We start from the raw sequence: 23,012 nt of genomic DNA, 5'->3' as shown, positions 1-23,012 counted from the left end.
ATGTACAATGCCAAGAGTGAACCCTAATGTAAACTATGGACTTTAGGTGGTAAGAATGTATCAATGTAGGTTCATCAACTGTACCAAATGTACCCATCTAGTGGGGGATGTTGTAATGAAGGAGGTTATCCATATGTAGAGGTAAGGGGTATATGAGAATCTCTGAACCTTCCTCCTAATTTTTGTGTGAACCTAAAACTGCTATAAAAATAAAGTCTTGCTTTTTAAAATGATGAATAAGAATGCAAAATTTGGTCAGATGCTAAAATGGATCCTGGGAATCACATATGAATGACTTTCATTTTAAAGCCAATTCCTGTCAACCACTAAAGATAAAACAAGGCAACAAATCTCTCAGGGACTTCTGAGAACATTATTAATGTTGTTGTATGTATCCTAAAAAAGCAGAGGAATAGGCAATAATATGATGAATTAAAAAAAAATGCATTTCAACTATATCCTGATTTCTGTAATCAGCTCTACACTGCAAATTGCCACTTCATGATGGTAAATTTGCAAATGTATCGAGAAGCTTAAAAAGATCTTTTAACACCTGTTCTAGGGACACCAACCACCTTATATTAGCCCCTCTGCACATTTAGAAAACAAGATTCATTTACCAAGTCTGCTTAAATTTTAAAACATGAATGCATTCAGTGATCATTTTATTTGCAGAGTAGAAAGAAGCACAAGGGAGCTTCTAAATATTGGCTCTCATTATACTTTCAATTATTTCAATTATTTCAGATTATGTATAAGGCAATTTCCCCTCTGACAAAATGCTGGATAAAGGTATCCATGGGAATCCAAACAGCAGCAGTCTCTGTCCATATGGTAAGTTATGTTCTTCTAGGGAAAAAAGCTGTAGTGAGGTGAAGTAATATAAATTTGATGTCTTATAGAAATACTATTCTAACAAAGATATGCATAACAAAAGCTAGTCCCAACTTTATACAGAAGTGACTACAAACACCTAGTAGTTTAATCAATTATTCTGCATTATAATTTCAAACATAACTATTTCAAACATAATTCCAAAAGAACCATATAGCGACCAAAATAAAACTATGGCTACTATGATTCTTGCTTGATTGTATGATCTAAATCCAAGGATGTAGAAACATCATCATCAAAATCATAAAAATAACAAATCTTTCTTCAGGTAAACCTAAGATATCCATTCAGTCCACAGGACAATTAAACCTTTCTTAAGAACTTTCTTATTCATAGGAGTGGCTCTTCAACAGTCATGTTTGTCTTACATAACTCTGGGCCCTAATCACATCTGATGGAGATCAACACTGACCTAATAAAATTCTCAGTCTTACCATGGAACTAAGACTTTTGTGGGGAAAGGGTCACTTAATTGTGTTTTGAAAAACTGTAATTTTTGCTAAGCTTTTTTGATAATTAAGGGACTAATTAAGGGCTTTCTCTTACTAAAAGTCTGAAGATTTCCTATTTTTTACAAAATTTCTTTACTGATTTTAATTTCATTTTGTTCACTTTCATGAGATTAAAGTTTTTAAAAATTCCTCTTTCAAAAGATGCCCTTTCTGTCAGTCTAGCAAAGTCAAGGTACTTTAGTGGGTTTTTTTGTTGGTGTGTTTGTTCTGGTTGGGGGAGTGGAGAGTGAGTCCTCTGATTTTGTGATTCTCTTACATAATTCTAAGCTTTCCCCCTTTCTTCTCTTCTCCTTCTTCATCCAATTGCTAAAAAACCCTTCTTTTCTTTTTACTCTTTTCCTTCTCCAGAAATTATGCTATTTTTATGAAATAGACTGTTTTTTCTAAAGTACACAGCAAAATTGAAAGGAAGGTGCATAGAATTCCCATATTCCCTCTGTATCCACACATGCATAGCCTCCCTCATCATCAACATCTATCACAGAGCAGTACATTTGTTACAACTGGTGAACCTACATTGACACATCCTTATCACCCAAAGTCCACGGTTTACATTACTGTTCACTCTTAGTGGTGTACATTCTATGGGTTTGGACAAATATATGATGATATGGTTTGGCTGCATCCCCACCAAAATCTCATCTTTAGTTCCCATAATCCCCATTATGTCATAGGAGGGACCCAGTGGGAAGTAATTGAATCATGGGGGTGGTGACCCTCATGCTGTTCTTGTGATAGTGAGTTTTATGAAATATGATGGTTTTATAAGGGGCTTCTCTCACCCTTTAATTCTTCTCCTTGCTGCCACCATGTGAAGAAGCACATGTTCCATTTCCCCTTCTGCCACTATTGTAAATTTCCTGAGGCCTCCCCAGCCATGCTGAATTGTGAGTCCATTAAACCTCTTTCTTTTATAAATATCCAGTCTTAGACATGTTTTTATTTGCAGTGTGAGAATGAATTAATACAGCAAATTCATACTGGGTAGTGGGGCACTGCTGTAAATATACCCAAAAACATGGAAGCGACTTTGGAACTGGGTAACAGGCAGTTTGGAACAGTTTGGCAGGCTCAAAAGAAGATAGGAAAATGTGGGAAGTTTGGAACTTCCTAGACTTGGAGGGCTCAGAAGACAGGAAGATACGGGAAACTAGAGACTTGTTGAATGGCTTTGTTGAAATGCTGATAGCGATATGGACAATGAGGTCCAGGCTGACGTGGTCTCAGATGAAGATGAGGAACTTGTTGGGAACTTGAGTAGAAAATTCACTCTTTCTATGCAGATAGACTGGCAGCATTTTGCCTCTGCCTTAGAGATCTGTGGAACATTGAACTTGAGAGATATGATTAGGGTATCTAGCGGAAGAAATTTCTAAGTGGCAAAGTGTTTAACAGGAAGCAGAGCATAAAAGTTTAAAAATTTTCCAGCGTAACAGTGCAGTATAAAAGAAAAACTCATTTTCTGGGAAGAACTTCAAGCCCACTGCAGAAATTTGCATGAGTAACAAGGAGCTGAATACTAATCACCAAGACAATGGGGAAAATGTCTCTAGGGCATGTCAGAGACTTTCATGGCAGCCCCTCTCATTACAGGCCTGGAGGCCGAGGAGGAAAAAATGGTTTTGTGGGCCAGGCCCAGGGCTTCTCTGCCATGTGCAACCTAGGAACTTGGTGCCCTGAATCCTAGCTGCTCCAGTCATGACTAAAATGGGCCAACGTACAGCTCAGGTTGTGGCTTCAGAGGGTGCAAGCTCCAAGTCTTGGTGGCTAACACGTGGTGTTAGGCCTGTGGGTACACAGAAGTCAAGAATTGAAGTTTGAAAAACTCTGCCTTGATTCAGAGGATATATGGAAGTACCTGGAAATCCAGGCAGAAGTTTGCTGTAGGGGTGGAGCCCTCATGGAAAACTTCTGCTAGGGTAGTGTGGAAGGGAAATGTGGGGTTGGAGCCCCCACACAGAGTCCCCACTGGGGCACCGCCTAGTGGAGCTGTGAGAAAAGGGCCACCATCAACCAGACCCAGAATGGTAGATCCACCAACAGCTTATACTGTGCACAGCTTGCACCATGCACCTGGAAAAGCCACAGACACTCAACACCAGGGCCCATGAAAGCAGCCACGAGGGGGGCTGTACCCTGCAAAGCCACAGGGACAGAGCTGTCCAAAGCCATGGGAGCCCGCCTCTTGCATCAGCATGACCTGGATGTGAGACATGGAGTCAAAGGAGATCATTTTGGAACTTTACGATTTAATAAGTGCCTTATTGGATTTCAGACTTGCTTGTAGCCTGAAGCCCCTTTGTTTTGGTCAACTTCTCCCATTTGGAATGGGTGTATTTACCCAGTGCCTGTACACTCATTATATCTAGGAAGTAACTAACTTGCTTTTGATTTTACAGGCTCATACGCAGAGAAGACTTGCCTTATTACAGATGAGTCTTTGGACTTGGATTGGGTGTTGAAATATGAGGACATGAGATCTGGGAGGGGCTAGGGCGAAATGACACAGTCTGCCTGCATCCTCACTGAAATCTCGCCTTGAATTGTAGTTCCCATAATCTCCACGTGTCATGGGAGGGACCCAGCATGAGGTAATTGAATCATGAGGGCAGTAACCCATGAGGGTTACTGTTCTCCTGATAGTGAGTGGGTTCTCATGAGATACGATGGTTTTATAAGGGGCTTCCCCTATCTTCACTCTCATTCTTCTCCTTGCTGCCACCATGTGAAGGAGCATGTGTTCACTTCCCCTTCTACCATGATTGTAAGTTTCCTGAAGCCTCCTAAATCATGCTGAACTGTGAGTCAGTTAAACCTCTTTTCTTTATAAATTACCCAGTCTTGGGTATGTCTTTATCAGCAGCATGAGAACAGACTAATACATATGATGACACATATCCACTGCTATAGTGTCATACAGAGTAGTTTCACTGGAAATAATGCTTTGGAAGACTGACGCATTAAATGATACCTATCCTTTTAAATGATGATTGTTCATTTGAATAGTATCTGGTCCTATAAAATGGTGTATCTTTAACTGGTGTATCTGGTCCTATATGGCCTTTGGCTCTTTAAATAATGTGACCTTAAAATCCCTTCCCTATATTCCATGCTGTGATCTGCTTGGTCATTTTCCAAGCATTTTAGAATTTAGGCTAAATTTAATCTTTCTGGTGGCCATTCCAAATCACTCTTAGGCATTGTCACTAGCCTATCTCTTCTGTTTTCGCAGTTTATCTTGGTCTGCTTTGCCCTCCATGAAGCCTGGCATGAATGGAAGTGGGGAAGAAGTGTGAGGAACTGAACACTGGAACTTACTCATGTTTTTTCCCTATTTATCCACAGCTATTTGTGTTTTTGTACTCTCTGCCTATAAGTAATGCTAAGGGTGTGGCTTTGTGTGGTGTTTTCCTAATTGGAAAGTTGTTTCTTGTTTTTAGTTTGGGAAACTGATTACTACACAATTGCCATTGTTTTCTGCTGCCAGGAAATGTGTATGGAGAATTTTTAGACACCATGCTAGAGCATGAAGAGAGAGAGGAACACAAATTTTCAATTAACAAAACATAGCTAAAAGAGAAAATCAGGGCTCTAGTTGTCTGCTACAAAGAATGTGACAGTATGAGAGGGGAAAACCTTTAATTTTGTGTATCCAGGGTCAAATTCAGGCAGTGGCTTCTCTTGTTGATTCCTGCTACCTGACCAAGCCGATCTGGGTTTTTTTCGGGGGGTAGGGGAAGATACAAACAAAATGGTTTATAACACTGATAAAAGGCATCATCTTCACAGTATGACTCTCTAGGCCTTCAACATTATGCAATGATGGTGATAAGCACCTGAAAGACAAAGTTTAATAAACTCTTTTATATCCAGAGCAAGTCCATCTTTAGTTTAGACAGATTTTATAAAGCACCTAAGCAGCAAATGGCAAGATAGATTCTGGATACCATCACAACAGAGTTAAGAAAAATGGAACAATCCAGTGAATAGTGAGCCAGCTTTATTGTCACAAAAAACAATTGCATTTTCATTGTATGCAACTCTAAAAGTAAATATACAGTCACAATCCATTTACCTGTAGAAAGCACTTTGCAATTTGTGGACTAAACCACTGACAACATTTACCAAACAACTTTAGGGATGTTTAAGTCTATTATGACCTAAGGTATTTCATTCCCCCAGCATGCCACCTACCCATCCTGAACATCTTTGACTCCATAGGTAGAGTGTAGTGGTAAAATGTGATACCAATTACTTTAATTATACAAATGGCCACAACTTGTCTTTTTTATTTACAAAGTGGTTTCACAGATGGGAAGGGCAGTTGTTATTTTCCTTCTACAGATATGAAATGAAAACCAAGGTTAAATCATAGACAGCCGAAGATTACACTAAAAGTCTTTGCCTTCTTCAAGTATCAGGCAATGACAGATAAAATATAAAATGAGAGAATTCCAAATCATAGCTATACTCAGAAAACAAGCTAAGCACTTGCATAGACCAGAAGCACACAGTGTGGAGGCAGAGCTAAAGCCATGGAACTGCCTAGTGGGGCTAAAGTTAAGGTTTTATTTTTTTATTTCCAAGGTATCAAATTAAAAACAATCATTATGAGATATGGTCTGGCTCTGTGTCCCCACCCAAATCTCAGCTCAAATTGTAATCCCCATAATCCCCACATGTTGAGGGAGTGTCCTGGTAGGAGGTGATTGGATCCTGGGAGCCGTTTCCCCCATGGTGTTCTCATGATAGTGTGTGAGTTCTCACAAGATGTGATGGTTTTATAAGTGTTTCACAGCTCCTCCTTCACACACTCTCTCTCACCCGCCACCATATAAGACATGCTTTGCTTACCCTTTCACAATGATTAGAAATTTCCTGAGGCCTCCCCAGCCACGTGGAACTGTGAGTCAATTAAACCTCTTTTCTTTATAAATTATCCAGCCTAAGGCAGTTCTTTATAGCAGTGTGAGAATGGATTAATACAATGAGGACATTAAACACAGCTTGTAAATATTTTTACTTTGTTCTGTTATTTTAATTTTTTAACAGAGTGGCTGGACTTAGACTGCATGAGGCTTATGAAAGGAAACCAGTGAAAATTGTTGCTGACAAATGCTGGAAGTTATGGCTCACCTGGGGCTCCTCATTTAGAGAAATAGAAAAACACAGACATAGATGCAGAAGCAGCTGCAAAACTATCATGGGGGTGGGGCAAGTTGTGGGAAAGAGTAAGGAGGAGAAAGCAGATGTTAAACAAGGTAAGCTTGCAAAGCAAAATTCCAAAACACATGAAGATATCTAAGTTAGCCACAAAATTAACAAGTAGAAGAATAAGCACTTTCAGAAAAAAATAAAATAACAGAACAAACTCAGAATAGTTGTAGGCTATGCTTAATATCTTCATAGAAATTTTTAAAATGTGATATCTTGGAAATGAAAATATATAGCCACTGAAATAAAACTCAATAGTGGAGATAAATACCAGAATGAGTGAACTGGAAGATCTAGTACTCAGGATTTATTCTGATACAGCTCTGAGATAAAAATGAGTGTGTATTTACAAATTATATATATATATATGAAAAAACAGTTAAGAGACAAGGGAATAGGCAAGGAGAACACAAGAATGACTCCAATAGTATTAGGCCGTTCTTGAATTGCTATAGAGAAATACCTGAGACTGGGTAATTTATAAATAAGAGGGGTTTAACTGGCTCATGGTTCTGTAGGCTTTATAGGAAGCATGGTGCTGGCATATGCTTGGCTTCTAGGGAGTCTACAGGGAGCTTACAATCATAGCAGAAGGTGAAGGGGAAGCAGGCACATCACATGGAGAAAGCAGAGCAAGCAAGAAAGAGGGATGGGGGTGCCACACACTTTGAAACTAGCAGATCTTGTGTGAACTCAGAGCGAGAGCTCACTTATCACCAAGGGGATAGCCCATGCCATTCATGAGAGACACACCCCTATGACCCAAACAACCTCCCACCAGGCCCCACCTCCAACATCTGGGATTAAAATTCAACGTAAGATTTGGATGGGGACAAATATTCAAACTACATCACCAATATATGTCTAATAGAAGGTCAGAATGAAGAAATGGGGGTGGGGAAAATGGAAATTTAATATATATTAGCTGATCATTTTACAAAACTACTTAAAGACAGGAGTTCTTACATGTATTCTCAGAGTGCTAAGTAGAATAAGGTTTTTTTTGTTTGTTTGTTTTTGTTTTTGTGTTTTGTTTTGTTTTTTGTTTTTGAGACGGAGTCTTGCTCAGTCACCCAGGCTGGAGTACAGTTGCACGATCTCGGCTCACTGCAAGCTCCGTCTCCAGGGTTCACACCATTCTCCTGCCTCAGCCTCCTGATTAGCTGGGACTACAGGCGCCCACCACCACATCGGGCTATTTTTTTTGTATTTTTAGTAGAGACAGGGTTACACCATGTTAGCCAGGATAGTCTCAATCTTCTGACCTCGTGATCCACCCACCTCGGCCTCCCACAGTGCTGGGATTACAGGCGTGAGCCACCACGCCCGGCCAGAATAAGATTTTAAAACTCCACACTTAAGACATCACTGTAAATCTATAGTATATCAAGCATGAAGATAAAATCTTACAGGCCAGCAGGAAAAAGAAAGAAGACAGTTTATCTTCAAAGGAATAGCAAATAGTCTTACAACAGCTGTCTTATCAACAAAAATAGATGTCAGCAGGCAATGAGTGATAGATCTTCAAAGTGAAAAGGGGTATAGAATTCTATACTTAGCTTAGCCATCACTAAAGAGTGTGAACAAAATGAAGACGTTTCCAGATATACAAAGACTAAGAGAGTTTCCCATTCACAAACTGCCAGTGACAGAAATACTACAGGAAGTGAGATGCAAGAAAATAAAAGGCTGACAACTATATGTATTAGGTAGAGAACATGAAAATATGTAAAATAATGAATTTTTGTGTTTTTAAGTGAAACCAGGAAAAACAATAGATAATAGTAATAGGGAAATGTGGGGTGAGAGGACGTAATGTGCCTAATAGGTGGCAAAATAAACAATGGTAAGGTCTTTGTTTTAAAAAAGTAAATATACTGAACAATTTAGTCTCTGCTAGAAAATCCTAGATACATTCCATCCTGCCCCTGCCAAAGATTGTAGACGTAAGTCCAATTACATGAGTAACACAAAAATGTAATATAAACAGATTTAACTCTGCTATTTAAAATAAAAATACCAAAAACCAAGTCTTCTAAGTGCTCTGATTTCTGCTAAAAACATTAGCATATCTGAGGGACTCAATGAAAAGCAGCTGATGTTTCAAATCATCAATGTCTCAAATATTTATTGCTTTTACAAATGATTTTCGAGCTGAAGTTATATCAGAAGAAAACAATAATTTACTACCAGCAGGAAGAGAACCAGAAATATAGGGACTATGGACACATGTAAGTTTTTTTTTTAAATGAAGAACTGCATTCAGTTCTAAAGAGTCAAGAAAAGGAGCCAGCACTGAAACATTATTCTGCCAATTTAGTCTGTGCTCTGTTATCACGGCTTTAGACTATATACCAGACAACCTTTGTATGCTACAGATTAGTCACACTGTCTTAAATTATTGAAAGCCAATTGTTGATGCTAACTGCATTAAGCCCCTAGTTGAAGCCCTTTCCCTGCTGCCCAGACATGGTCACTTGGTTTGTGACCATCACTTCCAACCTCCAACCCCCAAAGAAGCAATGTGCTAATCTCAGAGGAGGGCAAACTGGATGATAATTTTTCTTCTTCAGGCTAATTTAATCCACCAGCTCTTACGCTTCTGTCAGACTTTCAACTACTAGAAGTTAGAATCAGTTTAGCGCAGGAGGAATGAAAACACTGCAGTATAGACAGGGAAAGTGACTTAGGTCCAGTCACGCTGGTTGCTGGTTTCCCAACAGTCATGAAGGAGCCCAAACATATCTTCCACTTCCACTGCAGGCCCTTTTCTTTACTGCTCCATAGATGAGGTCCACAAGAGCGAGGACCAAAGGGACAATAAAATAATTTCATTCTTGTTTCCCATGCTTCCTTTGGCTTATTCTCATTTAGACTAGAAAAGATCCCCCAATACCTCTTCTATTTGAAATATTCTAACTTTGCTGAAATGATTAGTCACTACCAGGAGGGCTCACAAGAGGTTCTCAATGGAGGCTTGAGAACAGTTTCACCTTCCAAATCACATTCCCCTGAAGGCTGATATCCTCCCCAGGCTGTTGTTTCCTCCTTCTAACAAAACAAAACAAAATAAACAAAAACAACAACAACAAAAAACAAAAAAAAAGCTCCTGAGAACAACACAGCAGCTCCCTCCATGAGTGAAGCAAGCTCAGTTATTTCAGTCTTGATCCCACTTTGTTTCTAAAAGCAGACATATATCTTTAGCCTCCTTTCCAAGGAAGTAAGACCCACCACCAGGAAGCCACTTGACTGAACACAGCCATGCTCAGTGTGTGGGAAAGAACGAAGTCCTCTCGTTAGCAGCTCCAGGCAACAGAAGAGGCTCACATTTTAGAACACTTTCTTGGAGTCACTATACTTATAAATAAAATACAAAGACAAAATCACTAAAAAATTCCTAAGTCATACGTGTTTCAATGTGCGCCAAGAACCAGAGTCAAAAATAAAACGGGAAGCCAAAAGTGCAAAAAGCCGAAGGGAGGGTAGAGAAGGAAGAGGAAAGGGGAGAAATGACGGGCTGTAAGAGAACATACCAAGTTTCTGTGACACACAGGCCTTCGGACAGGGTTCTTCATTTGCTAGCCTCCACATGAAAGAGTCGCCTATGTCTCAGAGGCAGGAAGAGCCAAGGGCCAGACGGCACCCTAACCCCATCATTCCTGTCCCTTCCTGACAGCTGTTAGGGAGGCCTTACAGCATCAACTCCATTCTCTTGGAAAGCACACGGGCGCGCGCGCACACACACACACACACACACACAACAACCCTATGTAATCTGACTTTATCTCTATTTTTCCTCAGTTAAACACTTCCAGGATGTTCACAAGAAATAAGGTTCTATAACATTTAAGGAATACAGTTATATTACACAGCCTGGGTGAATAAATTAAAAACAGCTGGGAACAGACAAAAATGACTCTGTGCCTCTACCTTAAAAGGAACTTTAAAAACACTTACATATGTAATTTAACCCAACCCTTCATCCCACAGATAAAGAAACTGGGATCCATAGAGGGTTATCTGCCTAGAAGAGGGTCAGCAGTCCAGACTAGACCTTGAGTGTCTGACACGTGCAGTGAGAGAGGGGACTACAGAGGCTGCACATCCCCGAGAAAAGCAAGAAGCCCAGAGACCAGGAGATGTGGGCATGCTGGGTGTTCACAGCAATGGCAGAAAGAGGAGTGACAGAGGTAACACAAGGATTCTACAAAGCATCTGAGGGTAAAGAGAGAAGGAAAGAAAAGAAAAAATATAAACTTCATGACAACTATTCAGTTTAGTGCAATACAGACTGTGTTAAGTACAGGTTAATAAGGAGCAGTGAAGAAAAGGTGAAAATAATTAAGCTATTTGGACTAGTGACTAGATGTTTGTTATAATTAAAATACTTTCTTTCATTTCTCACTTTAGTTGGTATATATTCTCTTATCATGTGTTTCTTACAGTTTCGTTCTTGAAATTCCCTATCATATACACGTTTGGATGCTTGTTAATGCAGATTTTTGGACTCTACTTCAGAGCTATTGAATCGGAATCTCTCTGGCTAGGACTCCAATTTCTTAGATCACTAAGAAATCTAAATTTTAAACAAGCTTCCCATGTACACTGACATTTAAGAACTAGTACCATAGTCTGGTGTGGTGGCATGCACCTACATGGGAGGCTGAGGCAGGAGGATCGCTTGAACTCAGCAGTTCTAGGCTGCAGTGAGCTACAATCGTGCTACTACACTCCACACTCCAGCCAGGGTGACCGAGTGAGACTGGACACCCCATCTATTAAAAAAAAAGAACGAGTACCACTCATAATAATGTCATTACAGAATTAGACAAACCCTATCTGTCTTCCAGTTCTCTTTATCCCTATTTCTGTGTTAAGGATACTGAGGTAAGAGAAGGTGAGTGCTCTCAAATCACAAAGGCTGCCCAGAGCCTGCCAGGCCTTGCTCCTAGGCCTCCTCTCCCCACCATGAAGGACAGATGGACTGAATTGGGCTAGGTAGCCATTGGTTCAATTTTAAGATTCTATATTTTTAGTTTGCTAAAAGTAAAAGTATGTATTGTTTTGCTAATGAAAAACCCATACCACATTGTCTATCATGGGTACATACAGTCATGAGCTGCATAATGACGTCTCATCAACAAGAGACCACATGTACAACTGTAGTTTCATAAGATTATAACAGAGCTGCCCTATACAAGTGTACCACTTTTTAATCTTTTATACCATATTTTTACCATACCTTTTCTATGTTTAGATATATTTTGATATACAAATACTTACCATTGTATTACAATTGCCTACAGTATTCAGTACAATACCATATAGGCTTGCAGCCTAGGAGCAATGGGCCATACCACATAGCTTAGGTGTGTAGTAGGCTGTCCCAGCCCATCTAGGTTTGTGTAAGTGCACTCTATGACATTCTGTGTGATGCCTCATGACATGTTTCTCAGAATGTATCTCTATCATTAAGTAATACATGACTGTATTTCCTTTAGAATCAGGAAAAAATTAACTTACTAAACACAACCAAACAAAACAAGAAACATAATTATAGACTTAGTAAGCTATACATCATCCCTGCTTCTCTCAATAAAGCAAACGGCAGAGCATCCCAAGTCCCTTCAGACCTCCCCTACCAAGTGCTACAGAAAGCACAGAAACTATCCAGCTTTGCCCACAACCTCAACTCCTTGGTAGCAACCGAAACATCTGAGGGGCAAGTCAAGTGGCAGGTAACTGGGTAGGGAATCGGCCTTTTGAAAGATGTGATGTGGCATCAACGTGGATCTGGCTAAATTTCTGGTTAACCTCCAGGCTCTCTGCCTGGCCCCATCCTCCACGTTCTCTCTAGAGTATGGCAAAAAGGAGAGTCCAAAATGAAAGGAGGCAGAGGAAGAGACAATTCAGACTAGAGAACTAAATTCAACTAAGAATACCTGCTTATTTCCCCAGACCACAGAATGCCCTGCAGGGCAAAAAGGAATGAAGATGACAACATCTTTCACATCCAAATGCTGAGGTAATTCCCAGAAATTGTTTCGAGGAGAGAGATGGAAAATAGGACAGTAATCACTACCTTTGAGAACAAAGTTCCTAAATATAATGAGTAGCACTCAACTCCCGATTATCTTTGCACATTGAGGACAAAGGCATTCACAGGAAAGAAAAAATAGTGGACGCATCCAGGGACCTGAGGGTGCCAACACCACTCCCATCTCAGTTCCCTGGGATGCACACGTGGATTACCACAAGTGCTGAGTGAAAATTCTAGGGAGTGCCTGCCCATCTTGGTTCAGGTCTGTCTGCTTCATGACTATAGAAGCCCTTTGACATGTGGAATCACCCACACCCTTCTTCCCTTCCCACTCGCAGCTAATAACAGGACCCTGAGACCCTCATATATAATGTCCCCAAGGCCCATTGATAGTCTCTTGGGAAAAGTATATGTCTTCATGCCGGGAGATGAAACAAAGGAAAGAGCAGAGTATTGCCAGTACTGTGCTCCAGGCAGCATCTTCAATGAGCCCAATTTTATATTAATATATATATTTGTGTGTGTGTGTGTGTATAAGCAGACATTAAAAATACTAGTAAGAATTACTCTAAAATGGTCATGCATGGTGGCTTACACCTGTAATCCCAGCAATTTGGGAGGCCAAGGCCGGTGGATCACTTGAGGTCAGGAGTTCAAGATGAGCCTGGCCAATATGGTGAAACCCCATCTCTGTTAACAACACAAAAATCAGCTGGGTGTGGCATCTGTAATCTCAGCTACGTAGGAGGCTGAGGAAGGAGAATTGCTTGAACCCAAGAGGCAGAGGTTGCAATGAGCTGAGATTGTGCCACTGCATTCTATCCTGGGTGACAGAGCAAGACTCTTAAAAAAAAAAAAAAAAAAAGGAAAAAAAAAATCTCTAAAATGTCAATACTGGTTACTCCCAGTGATCTTAATTCTCTTCACATTTTTCTGAATTTTCCAATTTTTTTTATGATAAAAGGTTTCTTTTTTTTTTTTATAATTAGGGGAAAACATTACTTTAAAAAAAAAATGGCTATAATTCACCCAGAGATGAAAGTGGAATATAACAGATGAGGTCATTTATGTAGTACAATGTCTGAAAGTATATAGAAAAAAAAGAGTGCAGAGACAAAAACTTAACTTCCTCTTCTCTATAGCCCATTGTTGTTACTTACCTGTAGAATTCCCAGGCCTCTGTTTATCTATTTCTAGGAGTCCCTATAAGTTATTATATTATTATTATTATTATTATTATTATTTTTTTTTTTTTTTTTTTTTGAGACGGAGTCTCGCTCTGTCGCCCAGGCTGGAGTGCAGTGGCGCTATCTCGGCTCACTGCAAGCTCCGCCTCCCGGGTTTACGCCATTCTCCTGCCTCAGCCTCCCGAGTAGCTGGGACTACAGGCGCCCGCCACCTCGCCCGGCTAATTTTTTTGTATTTTTAGTAGAGACGGGGTTTCATTGTGTTAGCCAGGATGGTCTCGATCTCCTGACCTCGTGATCCGCCCGTCTCGGCCTCCCAAAGTGCTGGGATTACAGGCTTGAGCCACCGCGCCCGGCCTATATTATTATTTTTTAAGTTCTTAAGTGATACGGTTTGGCTCTGCATCCCCATCCAAATCTCACTTTGAATTGTAATCCCCAGAATCCCCATGCATCAGGGGCAGGACTAGGTGGAGGTAATCGGATCATGGGGGCAGTTTCCCTCATACTGGTCTCATGATAGTGAGTGAATTCTCATGAGATCTGATAGTTTTATAAGCATCTGACATTTCCTCTGTTAGCACTCATTCTCTCTCCTGCTGCCCTGTGAAGAGGTACCTTCTGCCATGATTGTAAGTTTCCTGAGGCGTTCCCAGCCATACAGAACTGTGAGTTAATTAAATCTCTTTATAAACTGCCTAGTCTCAGGGAGTTCTTTATAGCAGCAAGAAAGGACTAATATAGTAAACTGGTACCAGTAGAGTGGGGTACTGCTATAAATATACCCAAAATGTGGAAGTGACTTTGGAACTGGGAAACAGGCAGAGGTTGGAACAGTTTGGAGGGCTCAGAGGAAGACAGGAAGATGTGGGAAAGTTTAGAACTTCTTAGAGATTATTGAATGGTTTTGACCAACATGCTGATAGTGACATGAAGAATGAAATCCAGGCTGAGGTGGTCTCAGATGGAGATGAGAAGCTTATTGGGAACTGGAATAGAAAGGTCACTCTTGCTATGTTTTAGTAAAGAGACTGGAGGTATTTTGCCCCTGCCCTAGAGATCTGTGGAACTTTAACCTTGAGAGAGACAATCTGAAATTGGAACTTGTATTTAAAGGGGAAGCAGAGCATAAAAGATGAGAAAATTTGCAGCCTGACAATGTGATGGAAAACAAAAACCCATTTTCTGGGGGAAAAAAATGCAAGATGTCTGCAGAAATTTGCATAAGAAACAAGGAGCAGAATGTTAATCACCAAGACAATGGGAAAAATGTCTCCAGGCCATGTCAGAGACCTTCAGGGCAGCCCCTCCCATCACAGGCCCAGAGCACTAGGAGGAAAAAATGGTTTTGTGGCCACTGCCTATCCAGCTCCAGCCATGGCTAAAATGGGCCAACGTACAGCTCAGGTCATGGCTTCAAAGGGTGCAAGCCCCAAGTCCTGGTGGCTTACATGTGCTATTGGCCCTGTGAGTGCACAGTTGTCAAGAATTGAAGTTTGAGAAGCTCCACCTAGATTTCAGAAGATGTATGGAAATGCCTGGATGTCCAGGCAGAGGTTGCTACAGGGGTAAAGCCCTCAGGGAGAACCTCTGCTAGGGTAGTGAGGAGCAGAAATGTGGGGTCTGAGCCCCCACACAGAGTACCCACTGGGGCACTACCTAGCGGAGCTGTGAGAAGAGGGCCACCGTCAACCAGACCACAGAATGGTAGCTCCACTGACAGTTTGCACTGTGCACCTGCACAGACACTCAACACCAGTCTGTGAAAGCAGCCAGGAGCGGGGCTGCACCCTGCAAAGTCACAGGGGCAGAGCTGCCCAAAGCATGGGAGCTTACCTCTTGCATCAGCATGACCTGGATGTGAGACATGGAGTCATAGGAGATCATTTTGGAACTTTAAGGTTCAATGACTGCTCTATTAGATTTCAGACTTACATGGGGCCTGTAGCCCCTTTGTTTTGGCCAATTTCTCCCCTGTGGAATGGGTGTATTTACCTAATGCCTGTACCCCCATTGTATCTAGGAAGTAAATGACTTGCTTTTGATTTTACAGGCTCACAGGTGGAAAGGACTTGCCTTGTCTCAGATGAGACTTTGGAATTGGACTTTTGGGTTAATGCTAGAATGAGTTAAGACTCTGGGGGACTGTTGGAAGGGCACGATTCTGTTTTGAAATGTGAGGACATGAGATTTGGGAGGGACCAGGCACAAAATGGTATGGTTTGGCTCTTTGTCCCCACCCAAATCTCACGCTGAATTGTAATTCCCATAATCCTCATGTGTCAAGGACAGGACCAGGTGGAGGATAACTGGATCATGGGGGCAGTTTCCCCCATGCTGCTCTCATGATAGTGAGCGAGTCTCATGAGATCTGATGGTTTTATAAGCATCTGGCATTTCTCCTTCTTGCACTCATTCTCTCTCCTGCTGCCCTGTGAAGAGGTGCCTTCTGCCATGATTGTAAGTTTCCTGAGGCCTCCTGAATCATGCTGAACTGTGAGTCACTTAAACCTCTTTTCTTTATAATTACCTAGTCTTGGGTATTTAATCATAGCAGCATGAGAATGAACTAATACATTAAGTTTAAACCACAGCTTTAAACTTCTATATCATCAAAGCTTTTCACCTGAGTTGCCAATAAATGGCAAAATGACTAAATCTAATTTTCATATTATTTTGTTTTCTTTTCTTTTGATACAGATATTGACAGGTAGTAAACCACTAGCTGAATGAGATAATTATAAAACTATTAACATCTGAATAACTGTGAAGTTAAATATATGATTTTTACATCATGAAAAAGATGAAAATTTTAAGTATCAGTGAGTTTCTTAAAGTTAAAATCAAATTACAGATAAGTAACAAGCAATGGAGAATCTCCTTGTCTAGAATAGTATGTGGGTCTCATATTCAAGATGCTTCAATTACTTCACCCTTCACCACAGAACAGTCTATGATTTCAAGTCCCTCTAGAACAGGAAATATCCTGATCAACCCTAATTATCAGGTGGTAATAAAGTCCATAAAGCTTTTTATTTCTTCTTTTTGACATATTTTCACTATATGATTAAACTATACAACATATACAGAACACTAATTTGATGACGCTCCACTTATTTGCCACGATCCATTTAATGCTTGAGATTATTTCTCACACTGCTCCCATGTTTGAAGGCTGTTGTTCTCTAAAGGATGACATTAGTGAAAGAGATATTGTTGCTTCCACATGGTAAAAATAAGTTATACAAGACACAAGACTGTCAAAGAGGACCATCTGGCATTTTCTTTGATGTATCTGTCATGAGGTGGAATAAATAATAGATTCAGAATTTGAAGACCAATATTTAAAGCATAGCCTCACATTTTGGTAGTTAAATAATTACACTTGCCCACTTTACTTACTTTTTTCACCTTTACTTACTTTTTAAAAATGGGAGTTACATTGATTTGGAGGGTTGAAGGAAGATGGTGGGATACAATACCCTACCCACTGTGCCCCTGACAGGAAAACCAAATTTGACAACTATCTACACACAAAAAAGCATCTTCATAAGAAACAAAAATTAGCTGGGCACAGTGGCTTATGCCCATAATCCTAGCACTTTTGAAGGATGAGGCAGGAGAATTGCTCGGGCCAGGGAATTCAAGACCACCCTGGGCAACATGGCGAAACCCCATGTCCACTAAAAATACAAAAATTAGCTGGGCAAGGTGGCACATACCTGTAGCCCCAGCTACTCAGGAGGCTGAGCTGGGAGGATTGCTTAAGCCCAGGAGGTGGAGGTTGCAGTGAGCTGAGATCGCACCACTACACTACAGCCTGCATGACAGAGTGAGACCCTGTCTCAAACAAACAAACAAAAAAAGAACCAAACATCAAGTAAGGACTCTCATGGTATCTGATTTTAACTTAATATCTCTGAAAAGAATAGGAAATAGGAAACAGTCTTGAATTGCCAATGCCACCCCTCTCCCATTCCCCTACAGCAGCTGCATAGCTCAGAGAAATCTGTGTGCTTGAGAGGAGGAGAGTGCAGTAATTATGAGACTTCACATTAAACTCAGTGCTTCCCTGTTACAGTGGAAAGCAAAACCAAGTGGAACTCAGGTGATGCCCACACAAGGAGGGAGCATGCAGATCAACCCTAGCCAGAGGGGAATCGCCCATCCCAGTGGTGGGAACTTGAGTTCGAGCCAGCTTCATTACTGTGGGCTGAAGTGCTGTGGGGCCACAAATAAACCTGAAAGACAACCTAGACCACAGGGACTGCAAGTCTTAATGCTGAGCTGGGATTGGAGCAAGTGGACTCAGGGGTGATGCAAGCTACTGAGAAACTAGCTAGGGCAGCTAAGGGAGTGCTTGTGCCACCCCTCCCCTAACTCTAGGCAACACAACTCCAAAAGAGACCTCTTCCTTCCACTTGAAGAGAGGAGAGGGAAGAGTAAAGAGGATTTTTATTTTGATTCTTGAATACTAGCTTGGCCACAGTAGGATAGAGAACTGATCACGGTTGTAAGGCTCCATTCCAGGCCCTAGCTCCTGGATGACATTTGTAGACACACCCTGGACCAGAAGGGAATCTGTTGCTGTAAAGTGAAGGACCCAGTCCAGGCAAAGCCTATCACCTGATGACTAAAGAGCCCCTGGGCCCTGAATAACCAGTAGGGATACCCAGGTAGTAAGCTGTGGGTCTTGGGTGAGATTCTGAGAGGTGCTGACTTCAGCTGAGACACAACACATTTGAAACTCTGATGGCTGTGGTGAGAAACTCCTTCTGCTTGAGGAAAGGGAAAAGTAAAGGGAACTTTGTCTTGCACTTTAGGTACTAGCTTGGTCACAGTGGGGTAGAGCACAAAGCAGGTTCTTTGCACAAAGCAAGTCCTGAGTCCGGGACTTGGTTCTTAGATGGCATTTCTCGACCTGTCCTGAGCCAAAGGGGAGCCCACTGCCCTGAAGGATGAATCCCAGTCTGGCAGAATTCACCACAAGTTTACTGAAGTCCCCTTGGGCCTTACGTGAACATCAGCAGTAGCTTGGCAGTACTCCCCATGGGTTTCTGGTGGTTGTGGTCATGGAGTGAGGCTCTTCTGCCTGTGGAAAGGGGAGGGAAGAGTGGGAAGGACTGTTTCTCATGGTTCAAGGACTAGCTAAGCCACAGCAGAACAGAATACCAAGTAGACTGCTAAGGTTTTTAACTCTAGCCCCTAGGTCTCAGATGGCATCTCTAGACCGGTCCAGGGCCTGGAGGAAATTGCCACCCTGAAGGGAAGAACACAAGCCTGGCTGGCTTTACCAACTGCTGATAGCAGAGCCCTAGCGCCTTGAGCAAACATAGGTGTTAGCCAAGTATTGATTATAGTGGACATTGGGTGAGACTCAGGGCTGTGCTGGCTTCAGGTCTGACCCAGCGCAGTCTTTGTGATGGTGGCCACAGGGGTGATTGTGTCACCTCAGCCCCAGGTGGCTCAGCACAGAGACAGATAGACAGACAGAAAGGAAGACAGAAAAAGAGGGAGAAAGAGAGACTGACTGACTCCATTTGTTTAAGAGAAAGTAAGGGAAGAGAAGAGTCTGCCAGGTAATACAGAGAAGTATTCTGGATCTTATGTAAGACCACCAAGCCAGTGTGAGTCTATGAGTCTCCAAGAATAACAGAATTACTAGGCTTCAGTCTCCTAATACAGTTATGACTTAGATCACAACACCCAAGTCCTTTTGAATGCCTGGAAAGCCTTCCTACGAAGGACAGGTAAAAACAAGCCCATGATGTGAAGACTACAATAAATACCTAACTTTTTAATATCCATGCCCAGATACTGACAAACATCAATAAACATGAAGACCATCCAGAAAAACATGACCTCACCAAACAAACTAAATGAGGCACCAGGGATCAATCCTGGTGGAGAAAGGTATGCAACTTTTTAGACAGACAATGCAAAATAGCTGTGTTGAGGAAATTCAATGAGATTTAAGATAACACAGAGAAGGAATTCAGAATGTTATTAGATAAATTTAACAAAGAGATTGAAATTAAAAAGAATCAAGAAGAAATTCTGGAGTAGAAAAATGCAACTTACATATTAAAGATTGAATCAGAGTCTCTTAATAGGAGAATTGATTAAGCAGAAGAATTAGTGGGCTATTTGAAAATACACAGTCAGAGGAGATAAAAGCAAAAAAGAATAATGAAAGAATGAAGCATACATACAAGATCTAGAAAATAGCCTCCAAGGGGCAAATTTAAGAGTTACAGGTCTTAAAGAGGAGGCAGAGAAAGAGAAAGGGGAAGTAAATATATTCAAAGGGATAAGAACAGAGAACTTCCCAAACCTAGAGAAAGATATCAATATCCAAGTACAAGAAGGTTATAGAAAACCAACCAGATTTAACCCATAGGAGACCACCTCAAGGCATTTAATAATCAGACTCCCAAAGGTCAAGAATAAAGAAAGGAGCCTAAAAGCACCAACAGAAAAGTAACAAATAATATACAATGGAGCGCCAACACACCTAGCAGCAGACTTTTCAGTGGAAACCTTACAGGCCAAGAGACAGTGGCATGACATATTTAAAAGGCTGAAGGAAAAAAATTTTACCCTAGAGTAGTGTATCTGGAGAAAATATCCTTCAAATATGAAGGAGAAATAAAGACTTTCCCAGATAAACAAAAACTGAGGAATTTCAACACCAGACCTGTCCTTGAAGAAATGCTAAAGGGAGTACTTCAATCAGAAAGAAAAGAATGTTCATGAGCAATAAGACATCATCTGAAGGTACAAAACTCACCAGCAAAAATAAGTACACGGAAAAATACAGACTATTATAACACTGTAACTATGGTATGTAAACTACTGTTAAGTAGAAAGACTAAAAGATTAACCAATCAAAAATAACTACAACAACTTTTCAAGACATAGACAGTACAATAAGGTATAAACAGAAACAACAAAGAATTAAAATTAAAAAGTTAATTAAAAAGTGGGGGACAAAGTTAAAGTGTAGAGTTTTTATTAGTTTTCTTTTCGTTTGTTTATGCAAGCAGTGTTTAGTTGTTATCAGCTTAAAATAGTGAATTATAAGATAGTTTTTGCAAACCTCATGGTAACCTCAAATCAAAAACCATACAACAGGCACAGAAAAAATAAAAAGCAAGAAATTAAATCATACCACCAGAGAAAATCACCTTGACTAAAATCAAGACAGGAAGGAAAGAAGGAAGAGAAGACCACAAAACAACCAGGAAACAAATAACAAAATGGCAGGAATAAATCTTTACTTATCAATAACAACACTGAATATAAGTAAACTCTCCAATAAAAAGATGGAAAAATATATTTTGTGTCAATGGAAACCAAAAAAGAGCAAAGTAGCTAGGCTTATATCAGCCAAAATACATTTAAAGACAAAAACTATACAAAGAGACAAAGAAGGTCATTATATAATGATAAAAGGGTCCATTCAGCAAAACGATATAATGATTATAAATATATGTGCACCCAAAACTGGAGCACCCAGATATGTAAAGAAAATATTATTAAAGAAAGAGATGAACTCCAATAAAATAATAGCTGGAGACTTCAACACCCCACTTTAAGCATTCAACAGATCTTCTAGACAGAAAATAGTCAAAGAAACATCAAACTTAATCTGCACTATGGACCAAATAAACCTAAAAGATACAGAACATTTCATCCAATGGTTGTAGAATACATATTTTTTTTAATTTTTAATTTTTTTCTTTTCTCTTTCTTGCCCTATCTTATGGTGCTGAAGAATACATATTCTTCTCAGTACACAGATCATTCTCAATGACAGACCATATGTTACGTCACAAAATAAGTCTTAAAACACTCAAAACACATTGAAATAACATCATGCATCTTCTCTGACCACAATGGAAGAAAACTTTAAATCAATAACAAGAGGAATTTTGAAAACTATACGAACACATGGAAATTAACAATATACTCCTGAATGACCAGTGGGTCAATGAAGACATTGAGAAGTAAATTGAAAAATTTCTTGAAACAAATGATAATGGAAACACACATACCAAAACCTATGGAAAACAGCAAAAGCAGTTCTAGGAGGGAAGTTTATAACTGTAAATGCGTACATCAAAACAGAAGAAAAACCTTCAATAAACAACCTAATGATTCATCTTAAAGAACTAGGAAAGCAAGAGCAAACCAAACTCAAAATCAGTAGAAGAAAAGAAATAGTAAAGATCAGAACAGAGATAAATGAAATTAAAATGGAGAAAACAGTACAAAAGATCAATGAAACAAAATGTTGGTTTTTTTGAAAAGGCAAACAAAATTGACAAATCTTTAGCCAGAATAATTAAGAAAATACGAGAGAATAAATGAATAAAATAAATAAATAAAATCAGAGATGAAAAAGGAGAAATTACAACTGATACTGCAGAAATTCATAGGCTCATTAGTGGCTACTATGAGCAGCTATATGCCCATAAATTGGAAAATCTAGAAGAAATGAATAAATTCATAGACACATACCATGTACCAAAACTGAATCATGAAAAAATCCTGAACAGACCAAATGAGACTGAAGTCATAATAAAAAGTTGCCCAGTAAAGAAAAGCCCAGGATCTGATGGCTTCACTGCCGAATTCTACCAAACATTTGAAGGAGAACTAATACTACTTCTACTCAAATGATTCTGGAAAATAGAGAATGGAATACTTCCAAACTCATTATAGGAGGCCAGAAGTATTACCTTGATACCAAAACTAAACAAACACACATTAAAAAAAACTACAAGCCAAATATCTCTAAACAATATTGATTTAGAATCATTAATAAAACACCAACAAACTGAATTCAATAACACATTAAAAAGATATCTCTTCATGGCCAAGTAGGATTTATCCCAGGGATACAAGGATGATTCAAAATATACAAATAACTCAGTGTGATATATCATATCAACAGAATGATGGCCAAAAACCACATAAACATTTCAATTGATGGTGGTGCTAAAAATGCATCTGGAAAAATTCAACATCACTTCATGATAAAAACCATTACAAAACTGGATATAGAAGGAACATACCTCAACATAAAAAAAGCCATATATGATAGACCCATAGCTAGTGTCATACTGAATAAGGAAAAACTAGAAGCCTTTCCTCTAG

At 40.0% G+C, this 23,012-nt stretch overlaps 1 protein-coding gene across 9 annotated transcripts in view; it reads right to left on the bottom strand.

The window, feature by feature from the left end:
- Positions 1–23,012, bottom strand: part of LOC105495809 (ubiquitin protein ligase E3D) — a 187,086-nt gene that overhangs the window by 36,466 nt on the left and 127,608 nt on the right. For 5 of the 9 annotated variants that reach the window (XM_011765644.3, XM_071096807.1, XM_011765655.3 and 2 more), the window contains one exon: positions 18,867–18,942. The exons of the other annotated variants lie outside the window; for them this stretch is intronic. In XM_011765644.3, coding sequence (XP_011763946.2) covers positions 18,874–18,942 — 69 coding nt within the window. In that variant the 3' untranslated portion in view covers positions 18,867–18,873. The remainder of the gene's footprint in view (positions 1–18,866; positions 18,943–23,012) is intronic. 9 annotated transcript variants of the gene reach the window in all.

Source organism: Macaca nemestrina, chromosome 5, assembly GCF_043159975.1.
Source record: "Macaca nemestrina isolate mMacNem1 chromosome 5, mMacNem.hap1, whole genome shotgun sequence".
NCBI lineage: Eukaryota > Metazoa > Chordata > Mammalia > Primates > Cercopithecidae > Macaca > Macaca nemestrina.
This window is presented reverse-complemented; position numbering and strand designations above follow the sequence as displayed.